Source organism: Erpetoichthys calabaricus, chromosome 2 (genome assembly GCF_900747795.2).
Source record: "Erpetoichthys calabaricus chromosome 2, fErpCal1.3, whole genome shotgun sequence".
Taxonomy (NCBI): domain Eukaryota; kingdom Metazoa; phylum Chordata; class Cladistia; order Polypteriformes; family Polypteridae; genus Erpetoichthys; species Erpetoichthys calabaricus.
This window is the reverse complement of record NC_041395.2, coordinates 28,276,769-28,300,784: the sequence shown is the minus strand read 5'-3', so window position 1 is coordinate 28,300,784 and position 24,016 is coordinate 28,276,769. Positions and strand designations below refer to the sequence as shown.

Here is a 24,016-nt window from a genome sequence, read left to right as displayed (position 1 = left end):
ATTATGAAAAGTTTTTTTGCCTCTTGCAAGATTTAGATAAAAAATAACAATTGACGCTTTCTCCTGCCTATTGCTTATTATTGCTTAAATTGGGGCATTTCAGTGTCTGTATTCATCATTTTCTTCCACATGCTCCAGGAAATGCCGGCCCCTGTAATAATACCTTTTAGTTATATAGCACCTTTCCCAGGCTCAAAGTGCTTAAATTCCGACATCCCTAGAAGAAGTGGCGTCAGTTGAGAAGCAGAATTTCTGCATGATGGACAGCTTGACAGAGCCACAAACCTGCAGAAGATGCTGAGGCTACCCAGACAGTTATTGCCCCAGTTTTCTGTTGTTGTGCCCCTGAGTGCTTCTTTCAGTTTTATTTTTTGGACTTTTGCATTAAACGGGGTGGCCCAGTTGATTCCCCCCACTTTTCTTATGGACTCCTCTACACATTTGCCTGATGGATTGAAGGCCAGAAGTCCACATGACTGTCATCATCAAGTTCTTCCATGTGAACTCTGAATACCATGAGGACTGATTGAGATCATTGATGTTAGTCAGAATGCCTAGAGGGGCTGGGTGGTCTCGTGGCCTGGAACCCCTGCAGATTTTATTTTTTTCTCCAGCCGTCTAGAGTTTTTTTTTTTCGTTTTTTTCTGCCCCCCAGGCCGTCGGACCTTACTTTTATTCTGTTAATTAGTGTTCCCTAATTTTATTTTCTTATTTATTTTGTCTTTTTTCTCTTTCTTCATCCTGTAAAGCACTTTGAGCTCCATTATGTGTATGAAAATGCGCTATAGAAGTAAATATTGTTGTTCTTGACAGGAAATGAGTCTGGTGGTCTTTCTCCTTCATTAAAGATCTTTGTTTAAAAACTAAATGACCAGCAGACGCATGCAGAATTAATCGATGAAAACGCTTCCAGGCAGGAATAAAATGAGTTTCTTTTGGTGTCCATTGTACGAATTTCACCAGAAGTGACACACAGTTTGTTTAGTGAATTTTTTTTTGCAAGGCACACAGTTTTGCTGTGAATTAAATTTTTCACGAATCATAAAGCTTATCACTAGTTATAACTAGGATTTACGGAAATGTGTTTAGAGAAAAGCCAAGCAAAATGACACCTTTTATTGGCTAACTAAAAAGATTACAATATGCGAGCTTTCGAGGCAACTCAGGCCCCTTCTTCAGGCGAGATGTGTTCAAATGTGCACTTCTTGTAGTGTAAGGATGGAAAGCATCAAAGCGTGGTAGCAAGTCTGATTTCTGATTGTGACATTTGCATTTATAATAATAATAATAATATGTTGTTAGTAGTAGTAGTATCTGCTTACATTTTTCAGTGTTTGTCCCATGCATGTCATTGCCTGTATGTAAACACAATTGAAAAATTTTATTAATCCCAAAAGGAAATTTAGATGCTGTGGCAGGAGGCTGGGGGCCAGAACCAGATGGGATGCCTGGAAGGATCGGGAGTCAGACCATATGTCCCCCGGGTCACGAGGGGGCAACCACCGCAGGGACGGAACGTGGAGGCTCAAGTCCATTAGGACCCGTGGCCACCGCCAGGGGGCACCCCGAGCCTCATAGAGCCCGGGATATCTGCACTTCCGTCACACCTGGGAGGGTTGATGAAGAACCTTCCAGGGATGCCCGGAGTGCTTCCGGATGCTCATGTGGCACTTCCGCCACACCAGGAAGTGCCACCAGAAGAACGTCAGCGAGCACCTGGAGCATGTCCGGGTGACTATAAAGTGAGCCGCCTTCCTATAGTCGAGGAGTGAGAGTTGGAGGCTGGAGGTGGATGAAGATTCAGCGACAGGAAGAAGAGAGGCGGCCCACGGACATTTAAAGGCCCGTATTGGAGAGTGTCTGGTGCTGGAGCACTGTGTGTGGTGCAGGACTGTTTCATTTGTGTAAATAGTTTAATAAACCGTGTGTGGCATTCGACATCCGGTGTCTGTCTGTCTGTGGTCGGGCTGTCTATCACAATGCGTACAGCATCAGAAACATGAAAAAACAAGAATACAGACTCGCAGGACAGATAATAAAATCAATCAATTGATAAGTAGATAAAAATAAATAAATGTATATTGTGCAGACATTTCAAAATGAACTTAACGAGTACATCAGGTGGAAGCATTGAACTGCCTGACAGCAGTGGGCAGAAAAGACCCCCAGAGGCGCTTTCTCAGCACACCATGGTGGAATGAGTCTGTGGCTAAAAGTGCTCCAAGAGAGGGGATGGAGGGCATTTTTCATGATGGCATCCAATTCTGCCGTCATCTTCTTTTCCACACCAGCTTCCAGAGTGTCCAGGCTTCAATGTATAACCAGAATTAGTGTTGGTATTAGATGTTATGGCAATCTTGGTTATTTTGTTTCATTATAACTTATTCTCTTTGATTTTGAGGTCCACCTGAGAAGTTTTGGCTTTCTATTTTGATTATTTATTTATAAACACTGTGGTGAGTTGGCGCCCTGTCCGGGATTGGTTCCTGCCTTGTGCCCTGTGTTGGCTGGGATTGGCTCCAGCAGATCCCCATGACCTTGTGTTCGGATTCAGCGTGTTGGAAAATTGATGGATGGATGGATGGATGGATGGATGGATGGATGGATGGATTTATAAACATTTGTACACAACTGCTGTCATGGGTTAATGGATTGGTTCAAAATTGAATCCCATCTTCCCTTCTCTGGCAACGGGATACTTCCAGAATATTTTATGCCTTTGCTCAGGCTGGGTGGCACAAGGTGGGAGAAGGAGGTTTGGGTTCTTTTATAATGTGCAATTGTTTATTGATTATCTCCTGTCATTTTGTCTTTACTTAATAAAAAGTTGGTGAAAAATGTCAAAGTCAAATCTCAGCCCAATATTTATTTAAATAAAGCAGAATCTTTGTTTTTTAAAATGTAAGACTAAGCAAGACTGAGGTCAATTTTTAATTTCTGAGTTCTAAGCCATTAGAAACACTCATGAAGTCATTTTTGATTGTAGCGACTGTTCAGATCTGTCCGTGACTCCTTGTGATCTAAAATGGCATACATAAACCACTGTCACATTGCGCCACCTGTAGTTGTGGGGTATGTCACACTTGCCAATCTCATCACTGGAGCAGGTCAGTTTTCATGACTGAATATCTCCTGGCCTGCCACATTTAGTCATCACGTTCAGATCTTCCAGCACAGTTGTGTTCACCCCTCTTTCTGACAGCCAATAACGTGCTGCCTGGCAGGGTTAACTGGTACAGCGGGTTCAGGCACAATCACTGCTCCTTTATTTCTTTTTTTCCATTCTGATGTGCTATGTAAAACACAAGACATCAGACAGTGGAGCGTCTCTTCTGTTTGTGAGGTCCAAAGCCTACGTGTTTCTTATTCCTTGTTGCTGTATTTTATTCACTGAACTTCCAAATGTGCATTAAATTGGTGGTCAGATCCCATGCACACAGAGCACACCCCATGACTAAAGACAAAATCACACCTGTTTGTTTGTGTTGGACTAGTTGGACCCAAGTCATTGGGTATGTCACATCAGGCGAATGGGTTAATGGTGTGGTGCCACCGACTGCCTCCAACTCGTTAAAGGCGTGTAATATGACGTGGCCTTCAGCTGATGTCAGAAAACAGGCCTGCATCCCTCTCTATATAAAATCCAACATCTGTCTATCTGTCTGTCCACTTTTCATGAGAGAATTACTTAACGGATTTAGATCGGGGGTTTTTTCTATAATTTGCTTCAACATTCTGGTTGATTTTGTGACTTCTCTCATTGCACTAAGTGTCATAGTTTGCTTGAGGTACTGATTAATTTGTGCAAATCCAAGAGACACACAGTGGGTAGAGGGGAGGGGGTCGGGGCCCTCCTTACTCACGCGCCAGCCTCGGGGCGTATCCTAGAACCATTTAGCTAGCGAACGAGAGAACTATTTAACGGATTTAGATCGGGTTTTTTTTCTATAATTTGTTTGAACATTCCGGTTGATTTTGCAACTCCTCTCATTGTGCTAAGAATCATAGTTTGCTTGCAGGACCGATTTATTCACTCTAATCCGAGACAGAGACTGCAGGCCAAGGAGAGGGGGAAGCGTGACGTCAGGAGTGGGGCGCCGGGCTGTGCCCTCCTCACTCACATGCCAACCTCCGTTTGAGTCACTCTGTCTCTCGCCACATTATGGAGTGGACCTAGCCTGTTTCACTACTACGCGGGCGAAGGCATGGGGGATGGCTAGTAGTAAATAACACATTTTATTTGTATAGCGCCTTTCTTATGCTCAACAAGGTAGCAATTTTTCTTTCATCTAAAAGCAGAAGGAGCAAAAAGATGATACTGAAATTCTTTATTTTCATTAAACGCTAATGAGATTTTACCAATTTATTTAGCCTTTCCTCTAAGCCAAGAGGTATTAAACTCAGGTGCTGGGGGGCCACAGTGACTGCAGGTTTTCATTCCAGCCAGTTTCTGAAACGTCAACCCGTCTCGGCTGCTAAAGGAACCTTTTTCTTTTGCCATAGTTTCTGGTTGACTTGCTTTTTTAGGATTCCTAACCCTTCACTGTTTCTATTTGTTAATCAGCAGCCACACAACAATGAGATGCCAAACAATCAATCAGGAAACAGATTACCATTGCCCAGAAGTAATTGGCCATTTCTTGTCTGTTTTGAAGGACTGCCCACAGGAAGAGGTCTCGCCAAGGATTCTCACATCTCTGGTTTAGGTTGGGTAAGCACTTCTGCCCGTGAGACATTCTTGTCTTGATATTCTTTTCCTGAAAGAAGACAGTGAGGGTCAGATTATGCATTGTGTACTCTTATTTTATCAGGACCTCCCTCCTGAATCTTTTTTGGTCAAAGTTCTTCCTTTTGGAAGTTTGGATATGCATAAAATTCAATATTGTTAATTAAAAAAATATTGGAAGTGTACTTAATAATGTTAAAATTATTGAACATCTTACTGCAGCCTGAGTTGGTTTGTCATGTGGTGGGTGCGGCAATGCGCTGTACTGTATCAGCGCCTGCTCCTAACACCTCTCTCTCTCACTCTTACTGCAGCGCCTTTATTCTCTACAAGCCACGTAACCTGTCGAATTCAGGTAATAAAACAAATATAACAAGTACATCTCTTGCCCTATTTGTACCCACAGCGTTCCTTTTCAGCAGCCTCGTGTGTCTGAATTTCTCTTGCACAGCACTGTCTCTCTCGATCGCGTTCTCATAAAGCTTGCCAATGAGACTCTATCATTTCAAGACGTGTTGCTCATCTCCTGTTTGCTCTTTGAACACCACCAATGGTAGACTGGTCCTCATTACCCATTTTGAAAACATATTCTCGTGAACAATTAACATCTCTGAAGGTGTACCCCCTACACTTTAACTCCTCCTCATGTGTTTCAACCTGCCTTGCCCTCTACTTCCTCTGTCGATCACATGACCAAAGCTAAACTGACCAATTAGACCAAAGCTAAACTGACCAATCAGATTGTTTGGAGGGACTGGACACACACACACACACGCACACGCACACACACCCACACACACACACATACAGATAGAGTAGAATCTTATTCTATAGTAGATTATGGGCAACAATGCTTTCTTCACTGTTGCTGCAGTTTTGTTACCCAGAATGACCAGGAGTGAGTGTCACATGACATCATAAATTTAAAAGTTTGCGCCATACACATCCTGGTCATCTGAGATTGGGTTAAACCCTCAGAGCTAGCGAGGTAGCGAGTGTGTTTCTTTACTTTGACTAATCTCTGATTTTTTTAAAGCTGTATTACTAGTGCAAGAACTCAAGCTTTTGTAGGCACTCTGTGGGGGCTGACATTCAGCTTGGCCTCCAGAAGTGGTCCCAGCTACCAACAGCCCCTTAGGAACTTAAATAAATAGAATAAATATTTAAATAAAATAAAATTTATTAATAGATTTCTAGGTTAACATTTCAGGATTTTTTTTACATTAATAAACTTTCCGTGTGTATTGTGATCATTTGTAAAGATGAAGAATCTGGCAAGTTCCTCACCAGTGGTCCTCTCTTGTTGGTGTCCTGGTAGAATCCACGACATGAATCATCTAAGAAGTCTTTAAGCACCCTGGAGACCTCATGGAGAGTATACCGGGTGTTTTTTTTAAATGAATCGTGTCGAGCATTTGAGTTCCTTGCAGCAATGGTCAGCTTGTGTTCCTCGTGCTTCTTACTTAGCAGCTCGTTGAGAAGGCACTTCTGAGGAATCGAACAGTAGAGCTCCTGAAGTTTACCATAAGTCAGGAACTCGTAGATATTCATTCCATTGTCAATAAAGAGTTTCACAAAATCTGGCTTATCGTTCACTAAGGCGTCCATCATTACTTCTTCCAGGTCACAAGACTGCGAGGTAATGAGATTGTGTGTTAGGCAACAAGTAAGACATTTGTGTTGACAATACATTGTAATTCAAATGTAAAATTTTCTGCACTTTTTAAAAATCTATTTATTAAGAATTTCAAAAACAAGTACCATCACTTTTCTACATAGTCACCTTTGTTTGCGATGCAATTTTCCCAGCGTTGTACTAACTTTTTACTGCCCAATTATTACTCCTCCCACCTTCACCATTTCCATTGAAAATATAAAAGTGTGAAAACTTTCTGAACGTCCCTGGTATAACAAAAGTTGACATCTCTATCGTTTTTGAAATGTCACAGTTATAAAGAGTGTGATAATGAACATTTATACCAGCTAATAAACAAAACAACTTACAACACAATATGGGTAATTTCATCAATCCTATTAAAAAGAAAACAAATTCTCAAAATTGATCAATTTGAAAGAATTGTCTATATTGGAAAAATTAACACAGTAAATAAAAGTACAGTAACCACTTGCGATTCACAGGGGTTTGGGGTGCCGAGCCCTCACAAATGCGGAAATCTATGACTATGTTTTGGGCTCATGGTTACTGTATATTCTAAGTTTATTGAGCTAAATAAGATGCAAAATGTTGTGAAAAATGCAAGACAGAATCATCACACCACAAAAACAAATTACGTGTGTGGGGCTGGCTGTCAAGACAAAGATGAGTGGCATCCTCAGACAAACTGCATGGTTCAGCTGTTCTTTAGTGAACTGTAACTGGTTATGAAATTTAAATTATAATAAATGTGCATATATTTATGGTAATACTGTAAATGACAGAAATTATTAATATTACAGATGCAAAAGAAATCCAACAAAACGATAAACACTTATGACGCAGTGCAGTTTGGCAGCTTTTGATCATGGTGGTGTAGTGAAAAGCCTCCTGAAAATTATGCAAAGTTTGTCCTACTGTGATGCCGATGTATGTGAAGATTTGTAAAAGTTGGGAGCGCTCCCAGACAAAGACCTTTTCCAATTTAGACAAACTCATAAAAACAAATGGACACAGGACAAGAACATGAATCTGGAGAAAACTGCAATCTGATGGGTGTACTTGTAAACCAAAAGTGCAGTGAAGCATTGAAACAAGAGGACACCATGGATTGCAATCCTGCCGACTTGTTACGGCTCACTTTTAAAGCTAGCGCCCTTCTCTTTCTCTCAGCTGCCCTTGTGGCAACCACCGAAGTTACCCAATGATGCGATGCTCCCAGGGTTGCTGGGATTTGCAGTCCATTTAAGTAGCATTGCTACAACGTTGTCTGTGGTTTTCCGAAACTGGTTACAAAGTTCACAAAACAATTTCCATTTAATTATTGACAACAAACTCGCAAATAGGCAAATCCGTGAATAATACAGTCGCAAATTGCAAGGGCCAATTTGGTTAGAAGAAAATTTCTTCAGAATCCTTTATAAGAACATTGAGCCTTCAGAAGGTGGTCGCCACGTTTTGCATAATTCACAATTGCTAGGGAAGGCTGAAACCATGTTGGGGGCAGCAGTCCCATATCTTTCATGCAGGATGTATTAGTGGGTTTGCATAGTGTGATAGTAAGAGAGCACAGTAGGGTCATGGATCAGCATCTACAGGTGCAGAAGTGCAATCTGCTGAAGCATCAAAGCTGCAAACAGTGAATCTTACCCGCCATTCCAGTTCTCCATTAAAGATCTCACTCTTGGCAATATCTACTCGATTCCAGGCTACAGCGAGCTTCAGTTCATCCAGATATTCTTGAGCTTCCTGGCTTTGACTTTTGCAAGCTTTAAAAAAACATAAAAAACAATAAGAAGAATATCAATTGATACTGTTGGATGGGACAACATGTTTTCCATTTTTTGTAAGATTTATAAAGTAAAAATGTAGCCAGAGGAGAAAATAACCAACAATCAATAAGTTGTCATGGTGTTTAGGCCGTACTGTTTTGCGCACATGCTGTAAACTTCTCACTTAAGTACAATTACTACAGTACATACAGGACACAGGGAGTTAAGTGGAATGTGAAGGGCACTAAACATGGCACGCACGCATCTAGACAGAGCATTGGAAATCAGAGAAATCCACACTGGCAGGAGGACTATGGAAAACATGTCATGCCACTATGGAATGAACGGCACTTCCTCCTTGTGGAGAGGGACCATTATCCCAGTGTAATGTCATTTTTATTACAGTTAGTGAATTTGTATTAAACTGTTTTTTCACACTTAGAAGATACATACTGCTTTGAGGCCAGATTGTCCATGTCATAACCTAGAAGTCCCAAAGCACGTAAGTCCCAAAAAAAGCACTTCCAAAAATGAGGAGAGGGGAAACCCGTCAAACCTGGCTAGAAACAAGGGCAACCACATAACTTTATTTAAAAAAAAAAAAACAAGGTTTATTTCCACAAAACTGCTCTGAAACAAAAGCAAGTTCCATAGAGTGCAAAAGGCAAAATGGAGTTGCCTAAAACAGAAGGTCCCAACATAGAATCCAGTAAGCTCACCACCCACAGTCATGTTCAAAATGAATAGCCAGGAAGTGTGGGAGACCCTCTGGATTTATTGGGTGGAGGGATGTTCTTGACAGTGATTGGCAGGTGGCCTTTTTGGGACCACCCAAAAAACAACTGGAACATAACACGGGGTGACTTACATACATAAACAAAAACTAAGAATAGTGAATGTAATCAACAAAAGTAGCATTAACATAAATAAAAGAATCTAAAAAAGACATAAAACATGAATTTGAACCCCAGCCAGGGAAGGAACCCTGGCTCAGACATGACAGTACATCAATAATGGTGGTTCTATTCAAGTGACAGAAGTGATCTCATGTCCAAGGGTCATTTAAACTGGATTGGGTTAAAGATAAAAAAGTGAAAAGGAGAACTATGTTAGAAGAGCAAAATTAGGAGCAAACCTGAATGAAAGGGACAACCAGAATTTGATTTGATTTAGTGAAGACTGTGTTTTTATTTTATGACTGAAACTCAGACAAACACATTTGAGAAGTTCATGCAGTCAACTTCTGTCCAAGTCAATCTGTAAACTAATCTCTTGAGAGAAATGGGAGGAGAAAACCTTTTTCTTAGTAATGAGGAGGGTGCCTTTTCCACAGTTTTCTACACCACCACATACAGTTGTGGCCTAAAGTTTGAGAATGACCCAAGTGCTGGATTTCACAAAGTTTGCTGCTTCAGTGTTTTTACAATTTTTATGTCAGATGTTTCTATGTTATATCCATCCATCCATTTTCCAACCCGCTGAATCCGAACACAGGGTCACGGGGGTCTGCTGGAGCCAATCCCATCCAACACAGGGCACAAGGCAGGAATCAATCCTGGGCAGGATGCCAACCCACCGCAGTTCTATGGTATACTTGAAGTAGAATTACAAGCATTTCATAAGTTTCAAAGACTTTTATTAACGATTATATTAAGTTTATACAAAGAGTCAATATTTGCAGTGTTAGCCCTTCTTTCTTTTTCAAGACCTCTGCAATTTACCCTGGCATGATGTCAATCAACTTCTGGGCCAAATCCTGACTGATGGAAGCCCATTCTTGCATAATCAATGCTTGGAGTTTGTCAGAATTAGTGGGGTTTTGTTTGTCCACTCAGCCTCTTGAGGATTGACCACAAGTTCTCAATGGGATTAAGGTCTGGGGAGTTTCCTGGCCATGGACCCCAAATTTTGATGTTTTGTTCCCTGAGCCACTTAGTTATCACTTTTGTCTTATGGCCTGGTGCTCCATCATTCTGGAAAAGGCCTTGTTGGTCACCAAATTGTTCTTGGATGGCTCTCGGAAGATGTTTTGGTATGAATTGCAGAAGTCTTGAAAAAGAAAGAAGGGCCAACACTGGAAATATTGACTCTTTGCATAAACTTAATGTAATTGTCAATAAAAGCCTTTGAAACTGTCGCACAAGACACCCTGACATATAGGGCATTAGAAGAATTCAGACGAGACGTGACCAAAGCATGAATGAGCTTCTGTAATTCTTCTGTTCATTAAGCAGGATATCCCTGCTAAGCGAGGCTTAAAGACAGTTGGAGAGGAATACAGCAGATAAGGCAAAAGAAGATCCTAAGAGATTCTTTCAGTATTTTAGTAGTAAAGAACAGTCAAGGAGGAGGTGAAGTGCATCAGAAATAGTAAAGGAGAATTAAAAGATACAGACAATGAAATAGCGGATGCCCTAAACTTTAATTTTTCTGAGGTGTTTACAAGTGAGGAAGAGGATAACCTCCCAGAGGTAACAGGGACTACTATGGAGGTACTGAGGGATTTTGAAATTGTAGAGGGAGAAGTGCTGCTCAGATTAAATAAACTGAAATCAAACAAATCAGCAGGACCAGATAATATTTACCCTCAAGTTCTTAAGGAGGCTAGCGAGTACAGATATAAACCTTTGACACATATTTTTAGGAAGTCACTGCGCACTGGAGAGATTCCGAAGGACTGGAAAATGGCAAATATCATCCCATTATATAAAAAGGGTGACAGGGCAGATCCAAGCAACTACAGGCCAGTAAGTTAACATGCATCACAGGAAAATTAATGGAAGGAATTATTAAGGATAAGATTGAGCAACACCTGGCAAGGACAGGAGTTATTAGGAACAGTCAGCATGGGGTCAGAAGAGGGAGGTCGTGTTTTACTAACATGCTGGAATTCTATGAGGAGGCAATAAAAGGATACCATCAAAGTGGAGCAGATAATATTATTCATCTGGACTTTCAGAAAGCATTTGATAAGGTGCCACATGAGAGGCTGGGAATCAAATTAAAAGAAGTGGGGAGTTCAGGGTGATGTTTGTTAGAAGGGTGCAGAATTGGCTCAGACACAGGAAGCAGAGGGTGATGGTGTGAGGAACCTCATCAGAACTGGCCGATGTTAAGAGTGGTGCTCCACACATGTCATTGCTATTTTTAATATATACAGTATAAATGATTTAGATAGGAATATAAGTTACAAGCTGGTTAAGTTTGTAGATGATACCAAGATAGGTGGATTAGCAGATAATTTGGAATCCGTTATATCATTACAGAAGGACTTGGATAGCATACAGGCTTGGGCAGATTTGTGGCAGATGAATTTTAATGTCAGTAAATGTAAAGTATTACACATAGGAAGTAGAGAAAAGCCAAGCAAAATGACACCTTTTATTGACTAACTAAAAAGATTACAATATGCAAGCTTTCGAGGCAACTCAGGCCCCTTCTTCAGGCAAGATGTAATACAAAAACTAGAGTTCCCTGTGTTTATATATACACTCTAGGACAAGACACAACATTGGTAAATTCATAATGGCTAACATGGTACAACACCCTAGTACTACACATAGGAAGTAAAAATGTTAGGTTTGAATACACAGTTGGAAGTCAGAAAATCAACAGTACACCTTATGAGAAGGATTTAGGAGTCGTAGTGGACTCTAAGCTAAGAGAGACTAACAGAATGTCAGGTTATATAGCGCCTTAATGTGTGGAGTTCAAGTCCAAGGAGGTTCTGCTCAAGCTTTATAACACACTGGTGAGGCCTCATCTGGAGTACTGTGTGCAGTTTTGGTCTCTTGGCTACAAAAAGGACATAGCAGTACTAGAGAAGGTCCAAAGAAGAGCGACTACGCTGATTTCAGGGCTACAGAGGTTGAATTATAAGGAAAGAGTTAAAGAGCTGAGCCTTTACAGTTTAAGCAAAAGAAGATTAAGAGGTGACATGACTGAAGTGTTTAATATTATGAAGGGAATTAGTCCAGTGGATAAAGACTGTTATTTTAAAATGAGTTCATCAAGAACACAGGGACACAGTTGGTAACCTGTTAAGGGTAAATTTCGTACAAACATTAGGAAGTTTTACTTTACACAAAGAACAATAGACACTTGGAATAAGCAGCCAAGTAGTGTGGTAGAGAGTAAGATTTTAGGGACTTTCAAAACTCGACTTGATGTTTTTTTGGAAGAAATAAGTGGATAGGACTGGTGAGCTTTGTTGGGCTGAATGGCCTCGTCTAGATTGTTCTAATGTTCTAATGTGGGTCATTAAACTACAAAAACAGCTTGTGTTAGAAAATACTACTTTGTACCACAGCATTGATCTGTTTGTCAAATGTAACATCTGAAACAAAAATCACCCAGAGATTTTTAGCACATGGCTTTAAGTACTGGACAAGTGGACCCAATGTGCTAGCAGTATTTCGGGTAGCAGTGAGGCGTCCAAATAGAATGACTTCAGTTTTTGACTCATTTAATTGCATGACGTTTAATGCTATATAGTGTTTTATATCATCTAAGCAGTTTTAAAGCTTTGTCACCGACTCCATTTCACTCGGTTGCAATGAAAAGTACATTTGGGTGTCATCAGCATAATAATGATATGGGATGTTATACTTGTTTAATATAGAGTAGAATGGTAACATATATAAAGAGAAGAGGACTGGACCTAAGACAGACCCCTGGGATACCACACAGGTTATGGAGGCGGTAGGAGATGTTGAGCTACTTACATACAGGGTGAGTCAAAATTATGTTAACATTTGAATGGCGGAAACAATTTATTCACAAAACATACTTCATATGTGCAAGATGATTTACAGGAATGTCTCAACCTGTTTGCCATCATGTTCAACACACAAAAACCATTGAGCAACAGTACCATTTAAAGCCCAGACACACATTTCGCAGGGAATAGATGATACCACAGTCCATACTCTGTCCTTCAGGTCATTGATATTATGAACTTTCCTGCTGTACACGTGCTCCCTCACCATACCCCATAACCAGGTGTGGTCGAGATAAAAATAATCCATTAGTGTTAGCATAACTTTGACTTAACCTGAATATAGAAAACATACTGCCTTTGAGGTAATCCGTGATCCGTTTAATAGCAGTACTCCGAATACCAACCCAACACTCGAGCCTGTTAATCAGAATGTCAAACGCAGAGCTCAAATCCAATAAAATTAGCACTGCGCCCCTCCCCAAATCAGCTGCCCAAAGCAGATTATTCATCACTCTTAGCAGCGCCAATTTTGTGCTGTAAAATGTTCTGAGTCCCGACTGAGCTTATCAAGAATACCCACAACTTTCTCAAAAACTTGGGAGAAAAACAGTTATTTAGAAACTAGACAAAGAGCCCATTTCGACAACGTAAGATGAAACGGGCACGAGTGGAATAGTAATAAGTATAAGCACCACAAACCTGATATAGGTGTATTGAATGAATGCGTAATTAGGCCTGGAGCTGTAGTCGAAATCGCCTTTCAGGCCTCTAGAGCTTTAATCGAAGTCGCTTTGAATTTTTGCGGCCGTAAATCCGCCGCCTGACACGATGTCGGTCTCGTAAGGTTTTTCGGGCAGCTGCGCAGAAGGCGACTGCGCATTCGGCTTCGGACGGACGTGAGTCAGTGAGTGAGTGAGTGAGTGAGTGAGTGAGTGAGTGAGTGAGTGAGTGAGTGAGGAGACTGGCGAATTATGTATTAAGATGGGACAAAAGCTACTGGGAAGCAAGTGATTGAGGTCTACCTTTTTTAACAGGGACAGAATCACTGCATGCTTAAGGTGGGGCAGGTTCTATTGCCCCTACGGTCATAAAGTTGGGGTGGGGAAATTCCCCTCAACTCCAGAACAATGCTAGGCAAAAATTGTGATGGTAAGATTGAGTTGAAAAGTTAATACATGTGTTTGAGACTATATAGGTTTCTGCAGGCTGATCAATAATTAATCTCTCAGCTTAACCACTATAACCAGTTTATAGCTTATAAACTATGAACTATGTAAATTAAAAACTTTATAAACGACTAGCCACTGAACTGGTCAAAGACAGCTAATAGAATATCTTTTTTAAAATTGCCCTATGTGTACTTTCAGAACCTCTCCTCTTTATTTGCATGTGTTAACCGGCCCTCTTCTGAGACGCTGTCATTATTTTCGAGTCGCTTTTCTTACCTCCTGTGTGCTTTTATGGTTTCCATCTCTGGAGGCGACTCTCTCAGCATTCACCTTTACTCCTCCTCGTGTGCCTCACACCCTCACTTACTCTTTCTTCATGTCACCAAAGCCAAACTGACCAATCACAACAAAGCCAAAGGGACCAATCAGGTTGCTCTGAGGGACTGGACACCCAGACCTTAGTGTTTTATTATATAGTAGCTAGACAAGAACATTTAATTTAGATCCCTGAAATTAACTGACTCACCCAGCATATTTACAAAATGTAATGCAATCAGAATATAATTGTTATTTGTAAATACTTATTCGTGTTTACTCTGTCCATGCCATCGTAGTCAGAGAAGACAGCATCACCATCGGGTCAATGCACAATGTCAGAATGTTTATCAGCTGAGAAGCCGACTATTGAGAACTTTTCAACAAGCCAGGAGCGAACGTGAACAGAGACATCCATCAGATCATAAATGGCAGTGATCAAGAGAAGATCCATCCATCCATCCATTTTCCAACCCGCTGAATCTGAACACAGGGTCACGTGGGTCTGCTGGAGCCAATCCCAGCCAACACAGGGCACAAGGCAGGGAACCAATCCTGGGCAGGGTGCCAACCCACCGCAGGACACACACAAACACACCCACACACCAAGCACACACTAGGGCCAATTTAGAATCGCCAATCCACCTAACCTGCATGTCTTTGGACTGTGGGAGGAAACCGGAGCGCCCGGAGGAAACCCACGCAGACACGGGGAGAACATGCAAACCCAGGTGAAGTGAACCCAGGTCCCTAGGTCTCCCAACTGCGAGGCAGCAGCGCTACCCACTGCGCCACTGTGCCGCTCTCAAGAGAAGATGATATTTTGAAAAGTTTTAACACAAGTTTTAATGTGAGCCATTTAGACAGATGCTTACATTTTAACTTGAATTAAATCAGTCTTTAGCGTGTAATTAAAGCACACTGTCACCATCCTGTTGTTGTGTTGATCGTTTAATTTCATGTTGCTGCATCAGTGACTCCTGTGCTTCTACAGCGGGAGGATTACTGTTACTATAGTTGTTATAATTACACTGGTCAGCAAGTATTTTGCTACTGGGAGTCTTTCACCTTTACTTTAACAGGTTTCGTTTTCTGACTCCAAATCTGAAAACCATTTTCGTTCAGCACGTCCCGTTTTTTAGTTATGATCTTCCAGGTCTTGGACAAGTAGGGTGACTGGAAAGTAAAAGCGGATAACCATTTTAATAAATACCAGTAATTCCATTAGGGATGCCATTGAGATATATGATTTCACCACACGTTACTAACAGCTGTGAATTGTTTACCTTGTCATTATTAATTTTTTTTTAAATTATTAATTTTTAATTAGCAGAAAAAATATTTGTTACTGATTACCAAGTCTTATATGACTCTGAAGCATAATGACACAACTCAGACATGACGGTGCAGTAGGTGAAAGTTTTACTGTTAAACATAACATTGCATTTCAGGACATTTTGTTCGTTAAATTCACCATTACTTTCAAAATTCTGTCAAGGCGATGGACAGAAATGGCGATGCTTTTCAGCAATTAAGAAATTACTTTGGTCTCGAGAAAAGTGAAGCCAAAAGGTGTTTTTGTTGGTCCTGAAATCCGTGAACTGATGCTTGACGATGAGTTCAAAAAGAAACTGAAGCCCACTGAATCAGCAGCATGGGAAGCATTCGTGCAGGTTGTCCTGAATTTTATTGACAGTCACAGAGCAGAGAGTTATGCTGAGCTTGTGGAGAACCTGCTGAAAGCTTACAGGAGCCAGAATGTCACTGAAGATACATTTTTTACATTCTCATCTCGACTTATTTCCACCAAATCTGGCCGATGTCAACAATGAATATAGGGAAAGATTTCATCAAGATATAAAGGTGATGGAAAACCGATATTAGGGAAAATTCACTCCGAGCATTGGTTCTTACAAAGAGAGATGGAGGCGCAGTTCAACCGCAAAAGCGAGGGCCTCAAACATTTTTGGGCACGCTGACCTCACTTTCATATTGAGGTAAATTGACAAATATGCTTTAACGTGTCTCTGGTATCGTCTTCTGGTTTGTTTTCAGAATAAACACATCAAAACAATTTTGGTGGAACATAGTCCAAACTCCAGATATAGTGTTGATATATTATATTGCTATTCAAAAGTGTCAAAATGTCAATGATGTGTATTTCAAAAACCTGATGTGCTAGCTTAATTCCAATTTCATATATGAAATCAGTGTAAAAAACTTAATAAAGAGCTGCTCTGAAGTTCCCAGTAGCAAACAATAATATTTTTTTGTAGACCAGTGTCATTAGTATTGTGGTTTTATGAAAAACAAAACACTACAAAGATATTACATTAAACTTGTTATTCTTCCATATAGCATGACTATTTCCTAAAGATTGAGAACTAAAAAATATCAAAATCTAAAGTTGCCTGTAATAATTTCCAACAAGTGTTTGCCTTGAGGGAAAAGGCAGAGAATTTTCTATTGTAAAGGGATTGGGAGATGAAACATAAGTCACAAAACAAGTGATAGGGGCGCTCCTCCTGAGAACTTTCCTGGGAGAAGGAGCGCCCTGAGTGATGTCGTTCACAGCCAAAAAAAATTCAGTCTCATCTTTTGCCAAAGCCAATTCAGAAACCATCATGAGAAAACAAAATGAGAAATCTTTATACATTTTATGTTGGATAACCCAGGAGTGCCAATCTTTTCTGCTGTCATACTGATGATGACACACACTGCACACTCCCAGTCGTAAATATTTTTTTTATTGATTTTATTTGAACCAAACATCATTGCATACAATCAAATCAAACTTAACAAACAAAAATGTAACCCCCCCCCCACCTAAACCCAGTCGTAACTATAGAAAACTGAAGTTTAAAAAATGGTGATGCCCTATAAAAACAAGACGGCATTGAAAAAAGATGTGAAAAATAATCCTTTTGTCTTTGAATGCATTTACTATATAATAAAACACTAAAGTCTGTGTGTGTGTTCAGTCCATCAGAGCAATTTGATTGGTCAGCTTGGTTTTGGTGACATGAAGAGGAAGTGTGTGTGTGTGTGTGAAACACACGAGGAGGAGAAAGGCAGGTATAAAGCCGGATAGGAGGTGGGAAAGGCACCTTAAAAATTATAGCAGAGTCAGAGAAGCCAGCTTTACGAGAACACACTTGAGAGACGCAGCAGCAGTCAAGAGAGGATCAGATGCCCAGAGATACCAAGGAAAGCGCTGAAGGTACACATAGTTCGAGATAGCAAATATTTTTAAATTATTCTATTACTGGTCTTAGTGGTTTCAATAGGAAACATGCTTCATTTCTAACAAAATTTTAAAGAGCAGAATTAGATTCAGCACAAGTCAAAAAACTTGAACAAAAACAAAAATTAAAATAAAGATGCATAATGATGTCAGGAAATTTGTAAAAAGGATCCAAATAATAACAACAAGCAGTCAAAATGTCCACTGCATATGAAAGACCAGCCTCCTCAAATGTGTCAGGATTACAAATACTTTATTTTTCCCACCAAGCACTATGTGCCATTGTGAAGACGGGGGTTGAACGCACCCCAAGGAGACTCTACTCCTATAAACCCCCTCTTAAACGGTGATACAATGGGAAACAAATTCTTTTTTTTTTAACCTCCCATTTGCTTGATCAGCTGCCGGTTTGCTGCCATGCCACATGATCTGCAATTCGCTCGCTTACCCCTTACCCCCCACACCTCCCCCACCAGCACTATGCCCTGTTGTGAAGAGGGGGGCTGAACGCACCCCGATCGCTCCTCCGAAACCCCTCTTTAACGGTGATACAATGGGAATAAAACAACAGTTGTTTTTTTTTTTTTTTACCTCCTCTTTGCTGGATCAGCTACTGGCTTGCTGCTGCTCCTGTGCAGCATGATCTGCATTTCATGCGGCGCTTCAAACGTTTTAAAGCCACTGCCTTGTCTCTCTTCTTCCCCAGACATCCTCAAACACTATTCGATCTCTTTTCGCTGTTCCTTAATTTCACCAAGTAATATTTTCCATTTGTTTGTGATCTTTACTCTCATTGTTTTGAGACTTTCGAATTTTCCTACTTCCATTATCTCTAACCTGCTCTTCATGCGTATCACGGGACTTGCTTCCAAATGTTGTAAGTATGACATGACTTGCCTGTCTCGTGGGACGTCAAAGTGTCTCTCTGTCTCTCTTCAAAAGATCACATCTCATCCTAAGTTTTTTTTTTATAATAGAGAGACATTAATTTATCATTCTCTGCTTTTGAATCCTTCAGTTAAAATAACCAATCAGTTGAATTTCCCCTTGGGATTAATAAAGTATCTATCTATCTATCTATCTATCTATCTATCTATCTATCTATCTATCTATCTATCTATCTATCTATCTATCTATCTATCTATCTATCTATCTATCTATCTATCTATCTATCTATCTATTATATAGTGCCTTTTCTATCTATCTATCTATCTATCTATCTATCTATCTATCTATCTATCTATCTATCTATCTATCTATCTATCTATCTATCTATCTATCTATTATATAGTGCCTTTTCTATCTATCTATCTATCTATCTATCTATCTATCTATCTATCTATCTATCTATCTATCTATCTATCTATCTATCTATCTATCTATTATATAGTGCCTTTTCTATCTATCTATCTATCTATCTATCTATCTATCTATCTATCTATCTATCTATCTATCTATCTATCTCTCTATCTATCTATCTATCTATCTATCTATCTATCTATCTATCTATCTATCTATTATATAGTGCCTTTTCTATCTATCTATCTATCTATCTATCTATCTATCTATCTATCTATTATATAGTGCCTTTTCTATCTATCTATCTATCTATCTATCTATCTATCTATCTATCTATCTATCTATCTATCTATCTATCTATCTATCTATTATATAGTGCCTTTTCTATCTATCTATCTATCTATCTATCTATCTATCTATCTATCTATCTATCTATCTATCTATCTATCTATCTATTATATATAGTGCCTTTTCTATCTATCTATCTATCTATCTATCTATCTATCTATCTATCTATTATATAGTGCCTTTTCTATCTATCTATCTATCTATCTATCTATCTATCTATCTATCTATCTATCTATCTATCTATCTATTATATAGTGCCTTTTCTATCTATCTATCTATCTATCTATCTATCTATCTATCTATCTATCTATCTATCTATCTATCTATCTATCTATTATATAGTGCCTTTTCTATCTATCTATCTATCTATCTATCTATCTATCTATCTATCTATCTATCTATCTATCTATCTATCTATCTATTATATATAGTGCCTTTTCTATCTATCTATCTATCTATCTATCTATCTATCTATCTATCTATCTATCTATCTATCTATCTATCTATCTATCTATCTATCTATTATATAGTGCCTTTTCTATCTATCTATCTATCTATCTATCTATCTATCTATCTATCTATCTATCTATCTATCTATCTATCTATCTATCTATCTATCTATTATATAGTGTGTGGTGCCCGGCGGGCATCCATGCCCGGCCGGGACACCTAGGAGGAGTGGAGGAGGGCTTGTGCCTCCTCCAGCACACGAGGGGGCGTCCTCCCTGGTGGCTTTGGGGAGCACGGGTACGGAGCTTGGAAGCTCAACCCTGTAGGGGCCCGTGGTCACCGCCAGGGGGCGCCCCAATGCCTTGGGAGTGTTGGCCCTCAGTACTTCCACCACACCGGGAAGTACTGGGGGGAAGAGACTTGAGGGCACCCGGTGGACTTCCAGCTTCACCTTGGGAGCTTCCGCCACACAGGGGTGTGGCTACGGAGGCCCTGACGATGCACCTGGAGCCCATCCGGGGCACATAAAAGGGGCCGCCTCCCTCCAGTCAAGGAGAGAGTCGGGAGGAAGAAGACGAAGCAGGTTGGAGAGGAGTGGAGGCGGACCAAAAGACTGTGAAAGGCATTGTGTTGTGGCCAAGGACTTGAAAGGGTGATTGGTGCTTCGGCACTGGGTTAGAGCACAAGTATTGTAAATATAATGTATAATAAACGTGTGGTGGACTTTAATATGGTGTCCGTCTGTCTGTGTCCGGGCAGCATATCACAAGTGCCTTTTCTATCTATCTATCTATCTATCTATCTATCTATCTATCTATCTATCTATCTATCTATCTATCTATCTATCTATCTATCTATCTATCTATCTATCTATCTATCTGTCTGTCTGTCTGGGGTGGGTGTGTTCGAGTCATGGGAAGCCGACAGGTGTCTCTGTGTAAGTCTCTTAATTTTCTCAGTTTTCTTTCTCTTATTTGTTTTTTTTCTTAGAGATTTGTCTTAGAATTGTTTTCTTTTTTTGATAGATGCGGCTTTGGCGGTAATCGCCATGGCCGTGTCTAAAGGCAGGGCTCCTGGTTTGTTACCCAAGGCGTTTGAAATCTAATTCAAGCAATAAGTGTCATCAAAGGAAGGCTATCGATTATCAACACATTCAGTTGTTAATACTGAAGTTGCAGCCTGTGGTTTTATGCCCCCAGTGTTTGTGACAAGCTGTCGTCAATGTATGTGTTTCTCCAATAATATGTCTTTTCATTCTGTTGAAAAGTTTTCAAGAAATTGCATTAGTGAAATTTTTAATATATTAAATATTCAATTTGGTTGGATTTCCAACAGAACTCTATAAAAATTACCAATGTGGGATGAAAGGTTGTCTAGAAGAAGTCCTATGGCAGCTACAGTAAGTGGTAGGAAGCTAGCCCTTTAAGATATTTCGACCCCTGCTGTACATTACAGATGAAAGACCACCAGAGAATCAGGAGATCACTAGCAGTACCTGAGAGCCGAGGCTGAGGGTAGCAGGGACACCTGATAACTCTGACAGAACAGCAACTGGAATTACAGAGGACATTCCTGACCCCCAAACTGACTGAGAGGTCTGAGACAGGATCAAGAGGTGAACCTGTTGGGAAGCAACAACCTCTGGATATGATCTTCCTTCTTGCAAGGGAGACCTGGAAGCTTTAGGAAAGAGGCAGCACCCATGAAGATCATTGGAAATCAACCACCAAAAGTCAACACCATAAGCTCTCCACTAGTCAGCACTCTGTGTATATTCAAGTGACCCGGAGTGAGGAACAACTATTAGTCTGCATAAACACCAATCCCTACTTTGAAATCAATCAAGTCCTGTCTCTGGTGTTGTCTCTGCTTCCTACAAGGTCTCTGCTAGTCACAACATACAGTACGATACACCATGTTAGTTTTTATGCAGTTTCACCACTAGGGAAAAAATTGAATGCACGAGTTCTTGTTCAAGTTTTTGTCACATGTACTAAAGTACAGTGAACTTCTGACTTGAGCCTGGCCAACATGTCACCATGGTTAGCCCACATGATCAGTAAGTATTACTAGTCAAACATGGATGTTTTCTTAAAACCTTCTTTCTTTCCCGAAAGAGACATTGGATGACTATTACGACAAATTACATTTTTTGCATGATGAATTTGAAGAACATTCCAAACTTGTTTTGTTTTACCTTTGACCAGCGCCTTAAGAATCACTGTATCAAGTTCCTCTGAACCTTCTTGTGCTGGATCATGAATGGTTAAAAGGTGCTGCTGTTCAAGGATGAGCTTGATCTATAAAAAATAAAGGAGATTATTTGTTTATCCAAGATTTTAATTTTTTTTTTTGAATAATTCATTATACACTTTATTAGGTACACCCATTCAACTGCTTGTTAACACAAATATCTAATCAGCCAATCACATGGAAGTAACTCAATGCATTTCGGCCCGTAGACATTGTCAAGACCACCTGCTGAAGTTCAAACCGAGCATCAGAATGGGGAAGAAAGGGCATTGAAGTGACTTTAAACGTGGTATGGTTGTTGGTGTCAGACAGGCTGGTTTTAGTATTCCAGAAACTGCTGATCTGCTGGGATTTCCATGCACAACCATCTCTAGGGTTTACAGAGAATGGTCTGAAAAAGGGAAAATATCCAGTGAGCGGCAGTTCTCTGGGTGAAAATGCCTCTTGCCAGAGATCAGAGGAGAATGGCCAGACTGGTGCAAGCCAATAGAAAGGCAACAGTAACTCAAATCACCACTCATTACAACCGAGGTATGCAGAAGAGCATCTCTGGAAACACAACACATCAAAGCTTGAAGCAGGTGGGCTACAGCAGCAGGCAACCGAGACTACAATTTGCACAGGCCCACCAAATTTGGACACTAGAAGATTAGGAAAACATTGCCTGGTGTGATGAGACTTGACTTCTGCTATGACATTCGGATGGTAGGGTCAGAATTTGGAGTCAACAACATGAAAGCTTGGATCCATCCTGCCTTGTATCAATGGTACAGACTGGTGGTGGTGATGTAATGGTATGGGGGATATTTTCTTGGCACACTTTGGTGCCAATTCAGTTGAGCATTGTTTAAATGCAACAACCTACCTGAATGTTGTTACTGACCATATCCATCCCTTTATGAACCCAGTGTAACCATCTTCTGATGGCTCCTTCCCGGCTCACATCATCTCAAACTGGTTTTTTGAACATGACAATGAGTTCACTGTACTCACGTCGCCTCCGCTGTCACCAGTTCTGAATCCAATAGAGCATCTTTGGTATATGGTGGAACGGGAGATTAGCACCATGGGTGGATTTCATGGATTTGCATTATGGATGTGCAGCCAACAAATCTGCAGGAATTGCGTGAAGCTGTCATGTTAATACGGCCCAAAATTCCTGAGGAATATTTCCAGCACCTTGTTGAATCTATGCCACAAAGAATTACAGCAGTTCTGAAAGCATAAGGAGGTCCAACCAACTACTAGCAACCTAATAAAGTGGCTGGTGAGTGAGCGTAAGAGTACCTTACAATTCTCCTTTGGGCTTTTTGAAATTTTGTGATAGGAAAGAGAGTCACTTCAGCTTTGGTGGTGGCACCAATAGATTGTAACAGAATAGAATATAACCAGTGTTGGGCAAAGCAGAACAATGTTAGAATCCTCATACATCGTCATGTGTTTATATTGGAGTGTTCTACTCTCCTTGGGACTTATGAGTGGTGAGGTCAAACATAAGACACCTAGCCACCATGCAGACTGGAGGGTATTCTGCAACTCCTCTGAGCTCTCTTTGCTCTAAACAATTTTTTATATAGAGTAGTAGGTTTGGAGTTCTTACTGAGCTTGTGCTACTAAGATAAAAGGTGACAAGAAACACAATAACAGGACCAGGGGGTCTAGAAGAGAAAATATCATTGTCAAAAAATTTGCAAAAATGTAATCCAAAAGATCATCAGACCTAAAGTACAAAAGCCTACATGCAGAGTCCTGACGATTTACGAGCATACAGTTTTGCAAAACTGACGTTAAACTTTGTTTTGCTGGTGATTTTTCAATTACAAAACAAGAAACTCTCAAAATAAGACTCTCTCACACTTCCATGTTTACTTATATATTTTTTTCCGCAGTGGCATAGTGCAGGTTTTTGGCAACATACCAGTAAAGTCAATTCTATTCATGTTATAATGTTTGAGTTTCTTTTTATTTTTTCTCAGATTTTTCTAAGTCTAGAGAATTCATCTTGGTGTTAGTTTGGAAGTTCTAATACCCAAGGAATCAAATTATGTTGTCAAAATATTACAACA

The 24,016-nt window shown here is 40.2% G+C and overlaps 1 protein-coding gene across 1 annotated transcript in view; it reads right to left on the bottom strand.

The window, feature by feature from the left end:
* The window catches only part of trpm5 (transient receptor potential cation channel, subfamily M, member 5), a 193,679-nt gene that overhangs the window by 69,831 nt on the left and 99,832 nt on the right, over positions 1 to 24,016 (bottom strand). Inside the window, exons 9-12 of the mRNA XM_051923602.1 lie at positions 21,895 to 21,997; positions 8,031 to 8,149; positions 6,014 to 6,358; positions 4,614 to 4,757 (exon numbers count right to left, since the gene is read on the bottom strand). Of these exons, the coding sequence (XP_051779562.1) occupies positions 4,614 to 4,757; positions 6,014 to 6,358; positions 8,031 to 8,149; positions 21,895 to 21,997 (711 nt within the window). The remainder of the gene's footprint in view (positions 1 to 4,613; positions 4,758 to 6,013; positions 6,359 to 8,030; positions 8,150 to 21,894; positions 21,998 to 24,016) is intronic.